The sequence below is a fragment of the Athene noctua genome, chromosome 9 (genome assembly GCF_965140245.1).
Source record: "Athene noctua chromosome 9, bAthNoc1.hap1.1, whole genome shotgun sequence".
Taxonomy (NCBI): domain Eukaryota; kingdom Metazoa; phylum Chordata; class Aves; order Strigiformes; family Strigidae; genus Athene; species Athene noctua.
Genome location: NC_134045.1, coordinates 22,372,848 through 22,396,381, shown reverse-complemented (window position 1 = coordinate 22,396,381; position 23,534 = coordinate 22,372,848). Strand labels below are relative to the sequence as shown.

The 23,534-nt window shown below is 41.1% G+C and overlaps 1 protein-coding gene across 2 annotated transcripts in view; it reads right to left on the bottom strand.

Moving 5' to 3' along the window:
• CMIP (c-Maf inducing protein) overlaps positions 1-23,534 on the bottom strand; it is a 137,914-nt gene that overhangs the window by 63,031 nt on the left and 51,349 nt on the right. For both annotated transcript variants that reach the window (XM_074913429.1, XM_074913430.1), the window contains exon 2: positions 1,973-2,098. In XM_074913429.1, the coding sequence (XP_074769530.1) occupies positions 1,973-2,098 (126 nt within the window). The remainder of the gene's footprint in view (positions 1-1,972; positions 2,099-23,534) is intronic.

Below are 23,534 nucleotides of genomic sequence, written 5' to 3'. Positions count from 1 at the left end.
AGTAATGCCCCAAATCAGGAAGTGATTTGAGGCACAGAAATTCGCTCGGCACCGAGCAGAGACATGTGCGTATGCTCTGTGTGCAATGGGACACATGCCTGTGCTTCAAGGACATGTGAAAAGACACACAAATGTCACCTATGCACCAGGGGAGTCCACAAAGTTAGATGTTCTCAGGTCATCCCAAACTTACTTAGCTGCACCATTTTCAGATTAAAATGGAGGAATGCCTGCAGCTCCCTTTCACAAGGCTTCAAAACCCCAGGATTATACCACTGAAGAAAATGAACGGGAGCTCCAGAAACATACTACACAAAGGATGAGGCCATGAACATTTCCATGCACACCTCTAACCGTTTCAGAATGAAAGTGTATTCACTATGTTGAAAACCATCAAAACCTCATGATATTTTTATGACATTCCAAAACTATCCCAAACTCCCAAGCGCAGGAACCACGTGAAGGGCTGAAGTTAAGTACTGTGTTCTCTGGGCTGCTGGTAAACAGCTATCCATATGGACAGACCATTAAGCCTGTCTGAAATGAAGGCAAAGGAGAGCTGGACCTAGCTGGACATAATATTAGCATGACCTAGTGTTAATTATATTGGCTTCCCACCTCAGAGTCAACTTCGCTGTTCCACATCTCTACAGAAGTCTACAGTACAGAAAACATGGATCAGCTTGGCACTTAACCTTGGGTTACTGAATTATATATCACCTGGGTTATTTTTCTCATGATCTGCAGGTAGAGTCACTTCAGAAGAGCTTTAAGTAAACCCTCCCTGGATACAGATGGTGTCACATCCAGGGTTGCAGCCCTACAGGGACTTCAGCAAACAATTCACCTCCAAGAAATAATGAAATGCTGGACTGTGCACCATGGATCGGTGCAATGTGTACCATGATTTTCTTGGACAAATGATCCAGATCACAGTCATTAGTGTATCATTCAATATGTTCCCATCTTTTTATCTATTGGACTACATTTTGTGCAAAAGTGGTACCGCTGAAGTGTGTGTATACACACCCAAATACATAAGATCTATTAGGATCATTCCTTTGAAGTTGCTCATATTTTTTCTATTAAAAAATAGCCTTTTTAATTTTTCATGAGTTATCCACAGTTTAAACTCATATTTTCTTCACATTTTCTACAAAAATTGCTCACCCAGTCTGTTTACAGTCCTACCTGCATGAAATGCATATACACAATAGTCATGGCTGTATATTCAACTGAAAAAGCAAATTCCCAAAGGGTTAACGGGTAACAAATTGTGTTTGAAATAACGTTGAGAACTGTGGTAAGAGTTAAGTTGCAGTCGATGAGGTCTTTTTAAGTTATGACTGTTCAAAGTTCTTTGAGGGTCAAGCAGCTGGGTCTTCAGTTGCTTCTCTTTTCCTACTCTAAAGCAGTTCCAAAGCTCAGTGCTGTGGAGTGCTTTTCTGTCACTAAAACTTGCAATGACAAAAGGAGTCTTACAAAGCCTCACAAGTGGATGAAGAAATCTAGAAGAACTAGCATATGTAGATAAACATACAAATATACTGAAATCTTTCAGTGAAGATTAAGTATCTTTTAAAAAAAAGATACCTGTCAGTTCCAGTGCAAATTATGGGAATTAAAAGATGAAATTTTTTATTTCATGCAGGAATAGGGCTGTATGTAAAAAAACCCAATTGTTCCAGATCTGTATCAATTTGCCCTTTCCACAGAGCACTATTTTGATGCACAAAATCAGCAAGAAGATTTAATCACTGTGGCCCAAAATTTCCATTCTGACTGTCAAGCATCATGAAGAGTTGCAGAGCTATCACCCTGAGCAAATTTTCTGGTGGTTAGATAATTCTACAGCACTGAGTTCTCTGTCTTTTCTGAGTCCATCTAATTAAGATTTCATGCATAGCAAGCAGAAGTTAAACAAGATTTATAGTAAGAGAGAAAGAAAATTGTACTTCTGTGTTTACTGTACCTGCAGTAAGACAGTACCCCCTGGGATTGTGAGCTGTAAACAGTACTTAGGGGCATTCTCCCAGGAGAGCAGTTGAACGTCTTCAATAGCACTGTAGGAAATGGAGTTTTCCATGTACCCAGTTGGCTGCAAGAAAACAAAGGAGAGGGGAAAAAAGTTTACTTAGTCATCAGAAGTTTCACAATTTCAAAGTTAAGAACAGCACTATCAAAATTGCTCGTCTTGAAAATATCTGCAAAATATCTAATTGGAAAGCAAAATTCCCATACAGGCCAATCTACAGAGAGATCCAGCCAACCACCTTCACCCAACTAGTTCAAGCGTTAAGATCACTCGCATAAAACCCAAACCAAGCCAGACCTAGGTGCCTGAAATGCACTATATTAAGGTAGTTTTAGTCATTCTATTTCTCCTCCCTGGCTGCAAGGTTGATCAAGCACATCATCAAAACCTAGACTGCCACATTTGACAGTGGTTCTTGGGGCTCCAAAGAATCAGCCCTCAGCTTTTAGACTCAAACAAAAGCAGAGCAACCAACCTACTCATCAGCGTATACATAAGTACTGGTGTCCTGCACATACTGCTGATTCTCCGTTTAAAGTAAAAGCCACAATTAAAACATAAATAATTAATTTGTGTTTGCAGTTACATGTACAACGTAAATTGATTCCAGCAAGGAAACAAACTTAAACATGAAACTCCTAATTAGTAAATTCCTAATTCTTAGGCATCACAGAAGCACAACTATCTCTGAGATAGGCTGAAATATAAATGTATATATGCAAGCATACCTAAAATCATGTCCTAAACATACACAGAGATATAGCTGTGTATATTGAGTATGTGTACATACATTGTACTTTATGCCAGTCTTTTGTGTTGTTTAAGTAATTTAGAGGTCCTCAAAGATGTTATTTATTTCGCTTTGTTATAGCATAAGCAAACTGATCAGAATTGCTAGGGCAGAGAAACCCTTTTTATACAGAAATGATTAATGCCATCACGTGGATAAACCCTTGGGTTGGCCATGTCTTGCAAGAGAACAGAGCTCATTATGTTTATGAATTATTTTCTCACTATTACTGGTTTACACAGAACTTAAACTTCTCAAACTTACTCCCACTGCGCCCAATACATAAGTTATTTTTAACTGACAGCCTTGAAATAAAGAAGGCAAGGGAGAAACCACATCTATTTCAGGGTCAAACAGGGCCAACTCTTAAAATCACAACACAGGATTCCTGGGGGCGAGTGTGAAATAAGCAAATTTCATTTGGAACGTCTCTACTTCTAATTGGTACAACTTTCTTCCATAAGTTAAGTAGGTGGTGCATCTGGGAATCATACTTTGAAGTTATACACTTCATACATGTTCATAAGGCCTTAAACGTCATCTGCCAAAATGCACCAATGTCCCTGTCATCCACCTTTGCTGCTACAAAAAGTCAGTTGTCTTTTCAGCAAGAAAAACCCAGCCAGCCAGGGAACTGAACTTTAATATCTTTTTCAGTAACGCTTGTTGCAGCAGCGTTCATTTTATACTAGCCCTTGCTGAAAACAATTTTTTCTGTCTCTTTAACGAAAACCTTGTTATGCAGGAAGTATGATAAAGTTCTGCTTATTCATTTACCCACAATATTGTTCTACACTAGTGACTGGAATCCCAGTGGCTTAACGCTGATACTGTACGTCATGCATTGCCTACCGGAGAGTAATTATCTCACAGGAAACCAAAGGCCCAAGATCCTTCGGTAATCAGCATTACAACACTCTGGGAAAAATATGAAAACAACCAGCATAAAATCTAGTATGCTCAGGAGGCAAAGTTATCAAAAACATGGTCTGAAAGACTAGAGAAGGCAGAAACCCAGACCCAGCAGACACAAATATAAAATGAAATGAATCAAAGCAATTTAAATTTCTCTCTTAAGAAGGTGCTGACTGCCCTTAATACCCTCCATTAACTTCAAAGAGGATTTGAAGAATTCTCACAGAATCTGTTCCCAAGAGAAGCCTCTTCTGTACCTTAAATCATCCATTTAAACAGCAATAAAGACAGATGATCCAGTTCAGTCACAGCTCTGTAGCCATACACAAGTGATTCCATCCCAGGCATAAACCTCTTCTCATAGGGCAGTCCTTTTCGTTAAGGAGAATGGAGGAACACAGAGTTCTGCAGTTCGCTAAGGATGGGAAGACTACCTAAACCATCACACGGAATTACACAGATGGTTAATGTCTCCAAATGAAAGCCATTGAGGTAGTTTATTTGGCACCCATATGATCCTACTTCCACACCTTCTATCCAGCCACACCACACACAAAGATTTACTACAGTTGTTTGCTCGTGCTCCAAAAATGAATAGCCCAAATCTACTTTAATCCCTATGAGCAACATCATATGTATTGCTTCTGTTTTCATTAAAAACACCATGTTCTATCAAGTAAAATGTTTCCAGTTCTGAAAACAGCAGCTATAGGCAGCTTCACCTCTGTTTCACAATCGAAGAGCCTAAAACAAAGTGATGTATCACTGAGTAGAGCTCCTTGAAATTGTGCTTCTAGATGCTGTCAAACACCGAAGACCACGCTCCCACATCAGGGCTGTGCAGAAAAGTTCTGAAGCAGTGAAACAGAGCTGTCCTTGGACCCGAGCCTTCCTGGGCCTCACAAGGCTCTGGTGCTCCTCACAAAGAGACCACAGCACTAATGAGGTGAAGGTGAGCCCCCCACAAAGGCATCCCTTCCCTAATCCCTGCGCACACACAGATGTGAGGACAGAGCAGGACAGAGCAGTGTTCCCCGGTTGTGTTTTCTCAAGACCAAGCATAGTTCAGCTGTTTATCAGGAAATGGCCTGAGGTAAAACCACAGCCTGAGTCACTGGTTCCTCTTAAAACATAGGCTATTTTGACATTCAGGTATGCAAACGTCAATCACAGTGAATCATTGTGGTTGATAAATAAGCAGTGCAAGTGTTGCATGTTCTCATGGACCAGCTGGTCTTGCTTGCACACACCCCCAGGAAGCTGCATCCTCACCCCCAGGGTTGCTTCATGGGAAATACAAATTAGAACAACACACAAGACCAGAAATGTAGATTCAGAGATTTGAAAATACCTAAAATGACACAGATACTCAGTGGGCCACCATGAAGCATCTGGCATCAGTACTAATCTTAAGCATCATTCCCACCTCCATCCACGCATTTTGCCTCTGCCTGTACAAATACTTGTCCGGTTGTGACATTGGGCAAATCAGGGAACCCATCCAGCTTTTGCCAGATTACTTTTTAGCTCTTTCAGCCCCATTTCTAACATGAAACAGAAACCAGTAAATTAACACAATTTGGGGGGCAGCATATCACGGGGAAGAGAGTGAGCAGTGAAGACCTGAATATTTCAGTCCAATTATTGGTATGAGATAGTCTAAAGCCACGGCATTTTTGAGCAGTAATAGATCAAGTTCAGTTGAAAATGCCTTTATTTGACAAAACAGTAATTCTTATTTTTATAGCTGTCACTTTTGAAAGAAGATTTATATTTCTTGGCAAAGTCTGAAATCTATCAAACAAAGCAAGATAATGCACTTTTCTCATCCACTCTACAAAATTAATCCTCACTTAGGGAACTTTGGCCAGAGAATCTACATATGTCAGCTTACAGATTTACAGTTACAGTTTTAACTTCTGTTTGCTGTTGAACATGTTCTGAAAAACTGTAAGAGACTCATAAATGAAAATTAAATTTATTACAACAAACAAAAACCCTAAGTCAAGGAAATATTTTTCTCTTCACTTTTGCCTTTAGCCTCCTAATGAAACATATTACTTCTCCACTGGGAAATCAGGTATGTTTTAACCTCAGTGAGAACTTTGTCTTTTTTCAGTTCCATAAAGATTTATTAATCATACCACTTTGAAACAACTTTGTACCAGAATAGCCACACACCAAAACCTACTATAAATCAAATCTATGGGGAATCCAGCACTCCCAAAACTGGAAGAACATGTAGGCTCACGCATAAGGCTAGTTTTCTCTTAGAGTTTCTGGGAAAAGTTGGCAGCAGCAGACTACTCAATAATGCAAAAATCTGCCCACTTGTTTCCATGGGAAATTCTAAAAGGGAAAGAATAAACATGACGTCCATTGTTAATATGAGGCTTGTATGCACTTACTCATATAATAATGTACTAAATTTTCAGCTGCCTAAGCGTCTAGAAAAGATGAATTCTATAGATAGAGATGGTTATTTGTATTAAAACATATTTAGACTGACAACTCCCACCAACACAACAACAATGTAGAATAATTTTCCTAACTAAATACTCCAGATGGTGGGGGGAAACGGGGCTATTCCAGAGCTTTGCTCTTCCACTGTCAGGTGCTTATTTCTCTCTTGGCTGCTCTTAAGAATGAGCCATGCTGCTGTAGGCCAGGATGATCATACTGTATTGTATGTAAGTTTTCCATACCCAAATAAGATTCAGTCCTGCTGAATAACATGTAGGAAGAGTTGATTGCTCTCAAAACTTTGATGGGGGTGGAGACTATTCAGTCGGCACACTGAAGGGTAATGGACTCTGAAACTGCTGAAAACAATGGACGGTTTGAAATAAATCTCTGTTAGGAGACATCCATGGCTCCAGAGAACGCCCCTGCAAATGTAGCTATTTCAGATAAGAGCAATTAACATCTTTGTTCATTAACTATATAACCTCTCAGAAGACATTCATCAAGTTAAGCAATTAGTAGTACTATGCCATAATATGCAGCACAGTACAATTTGTCTCACTCTTGATATGGAAGAATTTACTGCTATGCTCACTTGTCATAATGACTTGAAAGAGTTTAAAGTCAATGTTAATCTCACAGAGATTAACATGATAAGAAAACAGACAGAAAGGCTAACAGTGGGGAGACACCCGACTCTTCGCCAAAGCTGCACAAAGGAACTTCTGCTGTTGCAAGGAAGCTCATTCTCACCAAATCAACCACAGTTCCTGGACCTCCGTCCCGTCCATCATCACCATTCCCTTCCCACTCCTCCTGTTAGGTAAAAGGTTTCATGTCTTGGCCTATAAGGAAAGGGCTCACTTGCTCTCTGCACTGGGAGCAGGACTACATTAGGTGAAATGGGTGCTTAATCCAGGGATCCATGGGGAAGGGATCTCTCCATGGCACGAACCTAAATTATTTCTGCTTGGAGCTGCTTTGTTCCCAAGTGTCTCCAAGTTTAGTAGCGATGCTTGGTGGAGTTTTGGTTGGTTGGTTTTGGAGCTTTCCGATACATCAAAACAAATTTGGTCAAGGTGGCCCAAATGTTGGTGAGGCTGTATCAATCCATGTCAGCTGAAGGGTGTACTAGTGCATAATTAATGACAGGAAAGAGAGGGAGGGGTTTTCCTACCACATTTATTTGTGTGTGGGTGACTGTGTGTATAAACATCTATGTGTGTGTGTGTGTGTGTGTATAAACATACACACACCCCCTTTCTTTATAGCTATACAGAGATAAAAGATAGTAGAAACGTATCCCTTACTTCTCTGTACAAAAATACAGCAGCAACTGTCATATGCTCAGTGCAAAGTAGTTCAACTTCAGTGACACAATCTAATTGAGAAAGGTCAGATCCTCAGCTGAGCTGATCATCCAAAAGACTTTAGTGGAACTTCACTAATTTATACCAGCTGGAAATCTAACTCAAAATTCAACAGAAATTCAACCAAATCTAGCTTTGCAGCAAAAATGTGCATAAATCTCCTTCTTTCCTCTAAATATTTAAGACGACTAAGACTTGAGGCTGTTGCATTAATTAACCTTACAAAACTGATAAAAATGTAAGAGCTGCCAGTAAGAAACAGATTACCCCAGACTGTGCAGGAGAAAAAAACCCTTCCACTCTGCAGTGGGGCTGAAGTATCAGTTCTGTGGAGCTACCAAAAATGGACAGGCCAAAACTGCTCATCAAAGGGCTGAGAAGAAAAAACTGGTCTTGACATTAAGTTCGACATGAGCTACAAAATCTGTGAAATTGGTACAGCAGACACCAGCAGAGGGAAGAACTTCAGACCTGACATAAATTTAAAGCATGGAAGTTCATAATTGAGAAGAATGGAAAATAGTCATATTATGGGATATGTACAATGACAGGAGAGTCAAATAAGCAGGAAAAATTTACTGTTAGCTGAAATGCATACAGAGGTTTGGTTTTTTTTAATGAGATCCTTCTCTTCTCCTGTCAAACCCAGATGAAGGAGCACTTCCAAGTGTTCAGTTTACTTTATCAACAGAACCATTTGACTGTCTGGGAGGAAAAGAAGACACAAGTCTTGAGGACTTTCTGAAGATGCCCATCATCAAGATGAACCTGTTTCAGTAGCCCATAAGAAATCAACCATTTCTCTCTGGCTAGCTTAGCATGACAAAGGGAACACTACTGGGACCTCCAGTAGTGCTGAATGCTTAATCAGTTGCAGTGCTGTTGTCCAAAAAGCTCTCTCTGGGAACAATCCTATATAAGAAACCTTGTCGCCTGCTATCAAACCTCTGCTAACAGGGATGAGGACATGCTGCAAGGTGCACGTGCCTCACTGCAGAGCTGGAGGCTGACCACCGCTTGTCACCAAGATGGTGGCCAAATCCTCCTGATCATGGCCCACAGGCAGCAAGGCTGCTCCCAGACCAGTGACCCGGAGCAGGAAGGGGACAGAGCTGTGTTTGACATAACCTGCCAGAGACCTGCACAGACACTGGCCTGACTCGCCTGTCAGGTGGGAGGGCCTCTGCTTGGAGCAGCAATTCTCCAAGCATGTGCTGCAGCCTTCAACCCCTCCCAATGAACACAGGGAACTTGAAGAGAAGAATTACTAACCCACACTTACCAACCTAGAAGGAAAAATCTTAAGGTTATAGCTGCATCATGCTCTTGATCATGCCTTAGACAACATGAGAAGCCTGAGAGATGTGGGAAAAGGGCTCAGACTTCCTGACTCCAACCATGTGAATCAACTCTAAACGTATCCTCCTCCTCCTCCAAAACTGCATAACCAATTCACAAGAAGGACCATTCCTTAGCAGGATTCATGTTTTCCATCCCTTTGCATGTATCGCTGCACTCCGCAACATCCCTCCTGGGGAGGAAATACTCAATAACCTTGACAAGACAGGTAGGTTATTTATCTACACTACCAGCCAAAATACAGCAGGTACACACCTCACAGAAGCAGCAATAAGTAACAAGAGTAGTGGGGACTTACTGCAGAAGACTGCACACACATGTACTTCTGTAAAACAACTGTTAGAGGAATATTGGAAAATCCCTAACTTTTGCCCAGAACATAAAACATCTAGTGACTGCTAAGCAGATCTTTGCTAAGTCACCATAGCAACAATGATGTGACAGAAAACAAAACCACATCCACAAACCGTTCTTGAGTCAAGGCTGCTCTCTATTTTCAATTCTCTTTCAATAAATCAGCCGTGCCCCATGCCATGACATGGATCAAATGCTGATAAACCCGAAAGAGGAGTAAGGGTCGGGTGTAAGGATTTCAGACCAAGCCAGACACAATGTATGCTACATTAAAATGCCATCCTTTACTGACTGCGTTAACCAGAGGCAGCCTTGAGAGCTGGAAATGAAAGATCATGAGCTGATTTCACATGCAAAGCTGGCACCTAAAAAATAATCAGTCTGTTAAATAACTGGAAACACGGCCAAACTGACATGTACTACAAACAGGAGATCTCTGTTCAGTTGTGTTTTTCAGAACTGGTTTAGGTAATTGCAATAGTATGTCTCTAGCTCATATTGTCCTTGCACTTACAGTGGTTTTTATTTCTTGTTTACAGATCTCCAAAGGCCGGTCATTCATTATCTCTCGGTAGGTCAATAAAAGGTGAAGAAGGAAACCACATTAGGTATCAGTAGGGTCACATCCACTGTGCAAGGATCTGCACCTCCCATGGAAAATTTAAGGATATTACAAACCAGAAAGGCTGAAGGCAGCTGCCTGCAACAGAAGCAATACATTCACCTCTGTCACCTGTACATATTCAGTCTAACCTGAAAGGTGCTCCAAGTATAAAATACTGAATTGGTAAGAAGCTGAACTACCCAGGATCCCACATCCCATTAGGAACATGGAATTTGACTCATGGACTCTGCAATCCTGACAGTTCTCACCACCTTCTTAGTGTGCATCCTAGCTCACTTCTTACTAACAATTTATTTACAAGATCTAGAAATTGTTGCAAAACTAAGCATAGCATAAATACCCTATATATTAAATTCTTGTTCCTCATTCAAACAAGCATCCTCCAACACTACTTATCATGTCCATGCCTTTTACCTGTAGAGCCATGAAACCCTTAGCCACTGTGATAGTCAAATTGTTTCCATTAAGAATTTTTTCCTTTGCTTTTTAATGGACTTTTAACCCTGCAGTTCCCACAACGCCACATGCAATCTCAATTAGGTGAACCAGTACAGGACAGGCAGTGCAGTAACTCAGCTATGCTTCTGAATTCCCAATAGGGAATGTTTTCTTCTGATCTTTTCTGGAGAAAAGATGAGCAGCTCTTGAGTTCCCAGCAAAATATTAACACAGCTCTCTGCTGTACGTTAGATAAGAGAAAGGACATGCAGCAGAGCCTTCAAAAAAGCTACAGATACTCTGTTTATGATAGTCTCACTAAACACTCACTGTTACTAGGCAAAAAAACCCAGGGACCTCCTGAGGATGAGTCACAGCCACTTGGAATCACCTTCTGCTACAGGAGGAGGTGGCAAAACATTGTTAAAGTGCCAGTGTTTTGTTTCACAGGTTTTACCCTCAACAATAATTTGAACAGTTCTACATAATTTTAAGTGAGATCCAGCTCTTATGTCTGCAGCCGTGATTTCCTCTTGATTTTGCGTCTCAGCATTACAGAATGACACCATGACACTAACGGAAAAGTGTCCTTTTACTTCTCTTCATCAGGAAGACTTCTGCAAAATTGTGGTTGAACACTCCTGGCCCCACCCATAACCTCCTCCACTGTTGGTCTTCCTCATTGTTTAATGACTGACTGACTGTTTGTACTGGAAGGGAGTGCTGCTGTCTAAATAGAGGGTAACTGAAATACGTGTGATACCTCCATGGAAGGGAGATGGTGAGGGAATGGAGAAGGAGAGGGCAACTGCAGTGAAGTATCTGAGTAAATATTTGAGAAAAGTGTCAGTTGACTGGTAAATGCATAATGGAGAGGATACAGAGCACCAGTCAGAACCTAAATTACCTTCGTAAGCTCCCTTACTGTGCAAGAGGATACAAGTAAGTATTTAAACTGACACTTTCTCTTTAAAAAAAAAAATGTATTTAGCTAAAATCATAAAGGCATTGTGCTTACAGAGAATGAAGTGGTATGAAACTGTCAAACTCAACAAGCAAACACTCTGTTTCAACACAACATTTATTAGCCTAGCAAGTTATTCTTCAAGATAGCTAAATAAGAGTGCCTGAAGTGAAACATGGGCACCTGCTTATGAAAGGTGTCGTTATCATCATCTCAACAGACACACTTTGAAAAGCAGAACAAAGAGCAACCCTACAATCAGACGCTGTGAAACTGGCAAACCCTTTTATCTGGGTGGCTCCCGAAAGGCTGGAGAATAATTCCAAGGAATTGCAATAGTTCCCCCAGGGACGGCGATGCATGCGGTTCCAAAGAGGTGTGTTTCCAGAGAAGCCTGGTTTATCAGATGCTAATGCATCACACATGGCTCTTCTCTCTCATGCTGTTTTTTGGAAAATTAAACCACCTTAGTCCTCCAATAGCATTTTCTGTTCCAGTTGGATGATTCAGCCCTCAACAAGACACACTTGCCCACTTCCTCTGTATCCTCTGATACAGGGCTCACGCATGAGCAAAGAAACAGAACTAGATGCCCTCCCTGCTCCTGTTTCAAGGGACACCAAGCAGGGGCTCATACAACACACCAGACCATGAAGATGTGTCCCTAGGTGATGCAATTTTGTAAAAAAACCAGCTACTTAACCAGCCAGCACCTAGTGATGCACATCCGAAGGTGAGGAGCAACACTAGCGCTTCTCAGGCTGCAGGAAAAATCAGACAGCTTTCAGGATTTCCTCTGCCTATTTACTTGGCCTTACTTACATTCTCAGACCATAAAGATGCCACAATGCTACTGCTTAAAGGGAAATTCATGCAGCACACTACCTATCAACATAGAGATGGCTTATACAGTATCACTTCAGAGTTATACATTCAGTGAAAAAACACCCTCCCAACAAAGTAGCTTTGCATACCAGACTAGGTTGACTCCTCCCCTTTCTTCCAATTTCATATCAAAATCTGCTTTAAAGTAATTCCAGCCTTTTAGACAAGATACATGTTCAGGTTGTGGCAGCAGAATGGCTACAGATTTCACTCCCACCCTTGGCAATTATGTTTTGGTTTTCAAGCTCAGTTACATTGTCAAGTCAGCTTTTCTGTGCATAATTCTGCAGCAACATCCTTGCTCTCTGTCAAGATTATTTTATTAATTTATTTACTATCTCTAAAGGAAATAGCTTGTTTCTATAAAACCTTAAATACTGCAAACACAACTTTGTAGACTGAGTTTTCCACTCAGGGAGGAAAGGGAGAGAAGAGGCATACCGTGTCAGAGCTTTGACCTCAACCACCAAACAGCTATTACTATTAGTCCAAGAAATTTCTACCAAGGAAATCTCAATGGCCTTCAGTGAACCGTTTGCGCAAAGTTAAGCTAGCCACAGGTTTTCCAACAGAAAGCTATCAGAAAGCCAGTATTACCAACACACATTAACATTTAACGGTAAATCTGAATCCAAACCACCATGGACTTCTAACTACCAGTGACTGTTATGATGTGGACTTTAAACATTGATTAAACCATGAGTTGCTTCCTTTCTATGGCATTTCGGTTTTAGGAAAATACAAAAGCTTTCAAATTAGACATATGTTTGAACTTTATACCTGAATACACATCACAGGTTTTGCCCACTTCTGCTTGCATGAGTTTTACCCAAGGCAGGAGTGGGAAAAAGGATGAATGTTCCTGCCCTCCTCTATGTAATTAAAACCCACAAATACCACCATGTCACTGTACAGCACCACGACTGCACAGCACACAATCATACAGTGACTGAGCAAAAGCCCTGCTCCCCCTACTCGACAAGTCAGGCTCCCTCCAGCTCAGGAGAGCTGTTACACACCTACCCTGGGTCCCTAAGGGCAGAGGATCGGTGACACAGCAGGCCAGCCCTACAGCACAACCTGCCACTCGCACTGAACTGTGCACAGATTTGTTTATCTTCTTTCAGTTTCTTAGTGTTGTATTTAATAAACTCAGTTCTCATGAAACATGGCTGAACAAAAGGTACATATGAATTTACTCTTAATATCAGCTTTCTTCCTTCTAATTGCTTCGGCTACATGTTACTACAGCATTAATAGAATCTCATGGCACTACTGTGTTTTCAACTACAGAGAAAAATCTGGCTTATGAGAAAACCAGCCAGAGCAGAATTAGTTGGGTTGAGCATCAGGAATGTAACAGCTTCATTTTCCTACTTACATTTTGCCAAATAACATTTTAAGAAGAATGCTTAATATAGAGATTGTTTATCAATCATTTCCCTGGAGAGAAATAAACAGGTTAAAAATCAAGCATATTAAAATAAGGCACAGCATCCATGTTAAGCTCTGAAAAAGGCCCAAGTGATCAGCAAGCTTCAGGTAGACATTATCAAGGCATTTTAGGAAAGTATTGTTACTGGAAAGGAAATAAAGCTTGCATAATAAAGTAACCTCTGCCTTTTTCTCTAGCCTGCATCCTGCTGAGAAAGACCTTTTTGCTTTCTGTTTCTGAAAACTATACCATTTAAAAATACAGATCTTTGAATTCCAAATCAGACTGTTCTTGTTTCCATGCAACAAATTGCCAGCTCTTACTTGAATGAATAAAAAAGAAACCAAAACCAAATTCAACACTGTAAACAGTGTAGCAGATTACTTCCAAATACTCCATACTACTTGCAAGATTTTGGATCACTAAATCCAACTGAAAAGTTCATAGAACAACCAAGGAATATGCTTCTCTGCTTCAGATTTTTCAGAACCTTAAGCTCAAATCCTATTCTTTGCAAAATTTAAAAAAAAAAAAAAAAAAAAAAAAAAAAATCACTTGGATCCAAAGTACTGATACTGAGTTTCAGTTTGACCCACATCCTAATACCTCCACAGCCAATCCTAATAATTTTCTGCCAATACCACTCTCAAAGTATAGATCAAATGCTTCGCTGTACATTCAGAGCCATTCCTGTGATGCAACGATTAGGCATGAAGAAAGAGCATCATATTTTCAAAAGGTGCAACCACCTATAAACGTATCTCGCGCATATCAGAGCATTACGAGTTCCGCCACAAACACCAGCGCCAGACAAACCACACCTCTGAAATTCTTGTCTTGTCTCCCATTTTCTTTTTATCTCATCTAAGCACAGTGTCTCTACATGCCCAGTTACAAGAATATACCTAGTCATGGGCCACTATTTTTTTTTAATTAATATTTTCATCAACATTTTCAGTTACTTTCCAGTATATCATTCATTTGGGAGGTTATTACATGGAGCTAGAAACACAATGTTCCAGCCTGCTGCTGTGACCCCTGCAAGAGGCAGCGATGCAGCAGTAATGCCTCAATGGCAGCAAATGTACCATAGCTGTCACTGAATTCTAACAGCACTTCCTAAATCACGGCCCGCACATGTAATCCTGGCAGTAATCTAGTGTTAGATTACATATATTGTTGTCCAGTCCAGAAGTGTTATACCTGACTCTAAACATACAGCTGCTGATGCACACAAGATTCAGTAACACTTCATAGAAAGTACTGTCTTCAGGACAAATACAAGCCTTGGTACTTTTAAGAACAAATGCTGCATCATGAAGCACCAAACTGGTTATTTCAGTGGCCACGCTAGGCTTTATTCATGTGAGGAAAGAGAGGTGTCACAGTCCTTCAGTAACTAAGATCAACTTGAGCAAGTCATTAGGAAAACTGTTGGTGCCCTGTAAGTCCAGACCCTGCAGACACATTTTGAGACCAGCAACCAGTGGTTTCAACAATCTTCATCACATGAGTAAAGAACTGCGATTCAGCCCCCAAACTTGTCATCTATTCCCTCACACCTTCATGAACAGAATGAAAAAATAGTGAACTGCAAATTACTAGTCAATGTATAAAACTCACCGGATGAAGTTCTGAAGATGTCAGACTAGACTATCACAATGTTTCTTCTTGTGCATTAAAAACGACAATCCTTGACTAATGCTGTGCCCATTCTGTATTCCTAGTAGGAGAAAATCATACTAGGACAGAGAAGAATGGCAACTGTATTGTCCTTCCCAAGAACTAAGTACCACAGGCTCTCAACACTGCCACAACAAATACACAGAGCTATTGACAAGGCACATCATGAGAATTGTCCATCAGGCTTACCAGACGCAAAAGCATAAATAGCCATGTCAGACCATTAAAATGTTGAATAAATAGAGCTGAAGGTGACACTTTTACTGCCAAAAAAAAAGGTATTTAAGGCACAGAGACACACACAAAAAAATCATATATTTCACTAGCTGCTGCAGAATGAACGCTACCCCTGGACTTTGTTGGTTCTCTTAACAGCATTCAAACCTGTTGTGAGTATCCCAAAGCAGTTTAGAGTTGCTGAAGATCTAGGGGAAAAAAAAGAAAACCCACAGTGGCTGAAGCTTTATAGAATTTATTTTTTTCCTAATAATCTACATCACCCAAGTACTCTCCACAACACCTAATTAAAATGCCTTTGAAATAACTATTCTACGGGAATCTTGGATGCAAGTTATCAGGCCATTCCCAGAGCTGACTCCAGCCACTACTCAAGTCGGACGCAGACAATCAGCGGTTTCTACGCTATTATACTTGAAGTTTGGACTCCTTGAGCTCTTATTCATCTCATGAACCATTTTAATCAATTAATGACATTCATTAATATGCACTGACATTATCTAGAGACAGAATTCAGCAGCTCAACCATCAGCAGAGCCTGAAGAAGTCTGAGACTGAACCAGGCTGAGGATGGAGATGACTCAGGTGATGCTTTATGTGACTAATCAGAGGCTGACACTTTTGTCCTGAGCTGTAACCAAGTCTAATGCCCTGCACAAAGGAAAGCATCAAAGGTGTGAATTCAGACTACAGACAGAATTCAAGAGGCTAAAAGACATCCCTCTCAGTTATGTAAAGACCAAAGTAGAGTAAATCAAGTACAGCCACATGCAACTGCATTATGGAAAATAAGAAGTACATACTCCTGCATCTTCCTTTTTCTCCTGAACAGCCCCAAAATGCTCTAAGGATATCATTTAAACTGTACATGAAACTGAAGAATTTAATGAGACAACACAAGTTTTCGTTTTCCCAATTCCCATGAGCAATTGCATCAACCCCAGGAAAATCCAGCCCCCAGTGAATCAGATGCTGAGACCCAAAATCAGGTGCCCTGGTTTCTGTACTGCGTTCCAGTCCTCACTGTGTCGCCAGAACCAAGACCAGTCAGATCACTGCCCAGAAAACAAGACATTCCTGTGGCAAAAGCTGTGTTTCTGATCTAACTTGCTCAGCTGGCCAGGCTCGTGCACATCCTGCTAACCTCCAGTGCTACCCAGGTACAGACTCCTCTGTGCTCATGTTTTGATCCTAACAGAAAAACCATACAGAATGGAGGATGTCAAAGCTTTGAGATGAAGTGAGTTTCAGCAGAATTTAAACTGTGGTTTACAGAACTGGCAAACAGCAGCAGCATTCATCTCACAGTGTTAACAGGAGTCCTGACCTCTCCCTAGAACCCAGGTTCACCGGAGTACTCAAGACAAAACTAACTCCATGCTAAATAAGTCTATACTTTATAAAATTCTTATAAATACCCTATGAAATACTGCAGGTTTTTCTTATAAGTTTTTGTTTTGGTTTTGGTTTGTTTTTTAATATTAATTAGTACTGTATAATGCTCCAGAGACCTAAAGCTAATGGCAGTCATGGCTGAGGAGACACAGTCACTCTGCTCTCACCAAGATTCTGCAATTCACAAAATACAAAACCTTACCAAGTGAATGTGTCAGTTTTGCAAGTCTCTTCTTTCCCTACATTTATCTGAAACAGTATTTAGCTATTAGTTTAGCACCACCCATCAAAAATGGTAAGAGTAGAGACTGAAAAAAGCACAAGACCCCCAATCAAATAAAAAATTTGCCATGATCTTTTTTCTTCTAGCAACATACATCTCCAGCAAATGGAAGAGTAAATTTGCAAATCCAGTGGGACTGATCAGAAATTACATTTTCTCAGATGTTGGCAAGAATTCATCAAAAACATGCAACAATATCTCTTCTATCAGAAGAAGGTAATCCAGGACAACTTTCTACAACCACTGTTCAAATATAAGCCTTAAATTCCTGAACAGGACAAGAACACTGAAAAACTGAAACTGCTGATCCAGCAAACATAATGGCAGGTCTTTTGTGTTCTCATTCTACGACACTGCACTTCATAACTAGTGCATAACTCATATTCACAGAAAACTGAAGAGTAAAGCCACCATATGGTGAAAAGAAGCAGAATGGAAAATAGTCTCTTGCTAGATTGTTTTAATCCTCTTCTGTTAAAACCGTGTTTGTGTGATGCTAAGTAACAAATTATGTGTCTGCAGAATCAGGCTCCCTTTTCAATTATGAGCTAATTATTTCAACACTGCAAAACAGAAAATCCGAGTCATCTTTCCTGCTCCATTCAACTTCTTTATAAATTATTCTCAAAGAGCAAATGAGATTTCTCATTGCAGTTGTATTCCAACGTGATCAAGACTTACTCCTTCCAACTCAGAACCTGTAACACTCTTTCATTTTAGGGACTATTAGAAATAAAAGGATGCCAATATTTTATCTGGCAGTCAAGCAAGCCTTTGAAGTTTGATGTCTACAATGTCAAAAGACAAGTAAGTACAGAAGTTAATTCGTGTAGTTGAACAAGTGTTTAAAAATCAGCAGGGAAAAATTCAGCAACAGCCAGTTAGGATCTGGCCTCTCTGAATGTATTCCAGTGAACGCTTCCACTTCCAACCAGAATGTGCCTGTACACAAAGGTGTGAGTCTGAGATAGTGACCTTAAATACACACGACGGGAGTTCAACATCCACCCTCTACATGCTTAAAAAGAATAAGGAAAAAAGCACAGCATACTTTTCAGATTCCACTGTACATTTTTGGACAATCTTTCTGAATGCTTGCTTCTTAAGCTCGGGTTTGCTGTGCTTGGCAGTCACTTTTGTGTCTTTTGCAACACTGCGCACACACAAATGGCCTGTGGTTTCATGCTTTGCTTCCCATTTAAAACTAACACTTAAACAGTAGCTTTATTTTTGTTAAAGAAAAGCTTTTTTTTTTTTCTGAATTCTGACATCGATTTCTCTTTTTCAACATGAGGGAAAAATGATTTTTTACAAGTGACACCAATCATTCTTAGGAGTAGTATTTTGTCTTTACCACTTTGATTCACTAACCTAACTCTCATTTGTATTATTCCTCAACTTTTTGTGTTGTGTTCCACAAAAGCAATGACAGCAGGTAGCATTAATGTTGATTTTTGGACAGTAAACTCTGATGACACTTATGTTTAGTTTATGAGACTCTGAACTACAAAGAAAAAAACTTAGGTAAAGAACACATAAAGAACCACTTTTCACAAATGCTTGTGTTGAAGGAAAAGCAAAATAAGTTGGATAATTTCTACATGTGACTGCAATCCATCTTCTCCTGAAGGCAAGGTGGATTTTTTTCATTGTCCACTTAGCATCAGATGAAGCCTGTACGGTTGACAATCTGGTTCAGGACAAAAGACCCCTCACATTCCCTTTGGGGTGTTAACAGCAACTGGCTCTGTGCCTTCAGCTTTTTGACTTCCTCAGCAAGCTGAGGTGCCAGCCAGCCCCCGGCCACCAGGTACCAACACCTATCCCAGCAGAGACAACCTCAGTGACACGCAGACAACTCCATCCAGCACTCAGCCCCAGCGGCAAGTTCCCTTCCAGTGAGAAGTCCTGACATTTTATGCACCCACCAAGTCTCCACATTCCGGCAATATCTGCTCCTCGTGCCAACAAAGCAGCCAAGGGTGGAGGGAGACTTTGTATTTACTACTCTGTATCAGAGTTGTGATGAACAACTTTTTGCAGTGACGTGGTCTGCCTTCCCACCAAAGATTATGAAACCACTTTCAATCGAAGAGCGTCCTCCCTCACACACCTTCCAGGACCAGCGAGGGGAGAGCTGAACCCTGCAGCTAGCACTCCCTAATTGCTTCAGCAGAAGCTGAAAGACGTCAGCAACTGGACTTTGTGCTCCTTATTCCCGGAGAAAGCACAGGAAAATCTGCAGAGAGCAAGCCTCCGATTTCAGGTTCGGTGTTAAAAGCAGCCTGATCTTTGGCCAGCCATGCAAATAAGATAAAGACTGACCTTGCGTGCAGCAAGCTGTGCTGCCTGACTGGGGCTCAGCAAGGGTTACTCCAGCAAGAGCAATGTCAGTGAATGTACCGAGAGTGCTACTGTAATCTCACAAACATCTGTAGCTAAACACCTGCCAAGGGAGAGGCAGACCTTTCAAACAACCAAACCTGAAAAATCAGAAGCGTTTTAATTGCATGACAACGGAGAGGAGTCGATCAGCTGCTAAGTTTGACCAGCGTGTTACTGCATTTTCTGGCAGCTTTGCCCCAACTTCCAGCAATCTACCCTGCTGATTTTAACAGGTTGCTTTGACCTTTAAGGCTCTTGAGGGTTTCTAGGTTTCATATGCCTTCCTTTAGGCCCTGCCTTAGACTGTATCACTGGCTACCCGCAGACTTTTTTGCTTAGCTCATTTTGAAACATTTCAGACACAGAATCTGCCTTCTCTCTTCAGAGAGTTACTTTTATTCTTGGACAAAGAAAAATGAGTCCATCAAATACAAAAAGTAGACGACCTAAACCCATTTGCTGTCACAGAGAGACAGCCGCTTTGTCTTTACTTTGTATGAACAGTGAAAAAGGCACAGCCCCAAACTTGAACAATCTGTCAAAGTAAAATCATTTCACACATAAGATGCCTTATCACAAAGTCGCATGCAACAGCTGAGCTTAGTTTGTTTTCTTAAACTGCCTAAATTAAGTTAGCAAAAGTAAGGACAGCACCACTCATAATGTGGTATTGTACAAGCTTACACTATGTGCCGTTCTTACAAAGCATCTCATCCAGCCTGCGAGTCCCAGATCCCTACAGGCACAGCTAAGCCTAAGTTTCTCAACTAACATCATCTGCTTACCAGCAAAGAGAACATTTCCTTAAAAAAAACTGCAAGCGCTGCTGGGGTTTGCTCTCCATAAGAGAGTGGCATGCTGTCAGAGCAGAGTCTTGGCATTAAAGCACAGACACCAGCAATATCCTGAACACAGGGCACCCAGCTCATCCTCCCCTCAGCGTGCCACTACTGCTAATATTCCTTCTAGGCCACTTACTGCCTTATGCCAGCAAACAGAACCTCTTCTTTTGACCAAGTAGTCCACAGACTTAAGCGCAACAGCAGTCAGTACATAAACTGTACCGATGTCAGCTTTTGATGAAGTACAGGCTACTACATCCTTGGATCATAGAAGATGAACATCCCAACCACCAACATACACAGCAGTACTGACCATGGGTACTTCACACAGAGCACGAAGGACGTTTCACTGTGAATTACATAAAGAAGTGGAAAAATAAGGGAGAAACATACCCCCTAGGACAGGAGACAGCATTTGCATTCCTGCCCTTGATCTGAAAGCTCTTGTTACGAACGCAACACTGGGGCTTTGCAAAGTGACAGCTGGCTATCAATGAACAGAAGGAAAGCAACGTCATTCAGCCTCGAAATCTCTTTGTCTATCCCACTTAATTTCTTTGTGCTAAAATCTTGGAACACTGCAAATACAAAGCCACCACATATTTGCCTCTGTAGGAAAGAGACTGGTAATAACCACTATCTATCTAGCACAACTACGTTTGGTGTGGACTGTCAGTGACAAGCAAAGTCAGAACAAAAGCCAAAGGAAAAATTAGGTCAGGAGTGTTAAAGCACCTCTGACCTTGCATGCTGTCCCCAGTGAGCAAGGGATAGGATGTGTAGTAGTGGGAGACTGTACTGTTGATACTCCAGCTCTGTAGATAAACAGAAAGATTTGATTCTGGAAGCAGATAAACAAACATCTTTCATCAAGACTAAAACAGATACATTTCAGAGCAATGTGCAACTGCCGCTGATCACTATCAGAAAGTCCCTTTTTGATTTCAATTTCAGAAAAAGATCAGCTTACAAACTGAAAAACGGCGCTGCAGCTAAAAACCACTCTCCACTTAGACAAGCAAAGCCTTGGCTAACTCTATGTGGGATTATTTACCTACGTCACATACCTGTATGACAGTGAAACCACTATTTCACCAGCTACTTTCTGAAAAAAGGAGTCAGAAAATTAAATGCAACACAATTCTCTTCATTCCCCTACTACCCTACTTTCAACTCCAGAGAAAATGGGAGGTGTCACAGGCATCAAAGGAAATACAAAACCCAACAGAAAATACACACCTAACATTCATGCAAGAGCAATCTCCAGAACCACAAACTATAACAAAATCTGAGAGGGTTAGAAGGAAATTACATACAACTTTCAGTTAGAAGAAGTAATACAAGACAAATCTTCTAGAAAGAGATGTGTATGCAGTTACACAGCATGTAGTGCAAGGGTAGGTAAGTGGTCAGTAACAGTGGGCACTTGTACGAAAAATAAGTACCACTTAGTCCGCTGGGACTCAGAAGACCTTGCTTTCCCTTGGGGTTCAGTCACTGTCAGGCTGGATATTCAGTTTGTTTCTCTGTGCCCCAGGTTCCCCACATTCTACTATGAAGGAGTTTCTTTGTAAAGTGCTTGGACATCCACAGATGAAAGGCACTGCAGCAGAACTAGGTCAGACAATGCTGATGTATACAATTATCTCTGCAATTTACATGGCTGTAAAGTGTAATTAAAACTCTAGGTCACTTTTCTCAAAGGTTCAAAATAAGAGTGGTTTTGATTCAAAAATCTAAGACATGTATTTGCACTTTGTATAGTTGCATAGCAACTTTTTTTTAAAGTAAATGCTGCAGTTTAAAAGAAAGCAGAGGACAAATCCAGGGATTAGCTAGCAGCTGCGTCATTTCCTATGACCTATCTATTACTTTACCAAAACCTTAAAAAAACAACAAAAAAAAAAGGCAGCACCACACACACACTGACACAAACTTCCTGTACTCTAACCACTGAATGAGCAAGCACAGTTACACAGTTACACTTCAAGAGATCCTCTGAGTAGCTGTACTATTGCACAAGCCGCTGCATACAACACCCAAAACCCAAATCCCAAGTTGTTGGTTTCTTCTAGTGCTACCTCACCATAAATCCAAAAATATGGTTGCACATACCAGTTAGACTGGGTCAAGGAGTTTTTCATGAAAGATGTACACAAACTATTGGCTTCCCAGTGGCATGCAGTGATAATGCAACATAGACATTTCTCTTTCTCTTCTTAGAGAACCAAATCCCACAGGTTTCCCTGATTTCAATTACTAGTAGAGACAGCACAAAAACCACCATCACAGTTGGCAGCAGCTGGCACCTTTTCAAAGAGCATCTGTGGAGAAGCCTAGAAATGACTGGCACGGGATCTCTTAGAGGTGGTCTCACCACAAGGGCAGAGCACTGCAAGGAAACTTTTTTCCAGCCCTCTGTCCTCGCTACAAGCAGATGACATCACTCAGTGAGGCTGCCTGTGAAGTGCCTCAACCAGCAGTAATTCCAGCCGTAGGAACATACCAGCCACTCATAACCAAAATTATCAGGCTCCATCTCCAACGCAGCAGCCAACACCGCCTTTGAAGTGGAAACTGAAGCCCAGGGCTTTTTCACTGGGTGAGGAGAGTGCAGATAAACAGAGGCAGTCTTGGCTTCCTGGAAGAGGGGACAAGAGTGAGGGAAGAAATGTGTGGCTGGGGAGGTTTGACGTTTGATTCAGCTCAGCACTCTGTCTCCTCTACTTACATACCTTTGCACAGAGGGAGCTGGTATGTTTACAAAGGGCTCTGGTTGCTCACTGGAGGTATGATGGGGACTGGCAGCTTCAGCTCAGGAAGTGATCAAGAAACGTAGGTGCTTGCGGAGGCAACTGTTGCTTCACCCACGCTTCTGTAGAAGAGATGGTCCCCCCATCTGTTCCATCCCTCCCTGGCTCCCCAAATTGCAGAAGGACAAGACACAACAAATGGAGCAGAGACTGATGTTACTATCTTTCTTCTTTTAAAGCTGGTCTTAGCACTTGGCAGCATGGTACAAACTATGTTTCTGGACAACAGTTTAAAACATAAAGAAAGTTAGTAAATCTCAGTG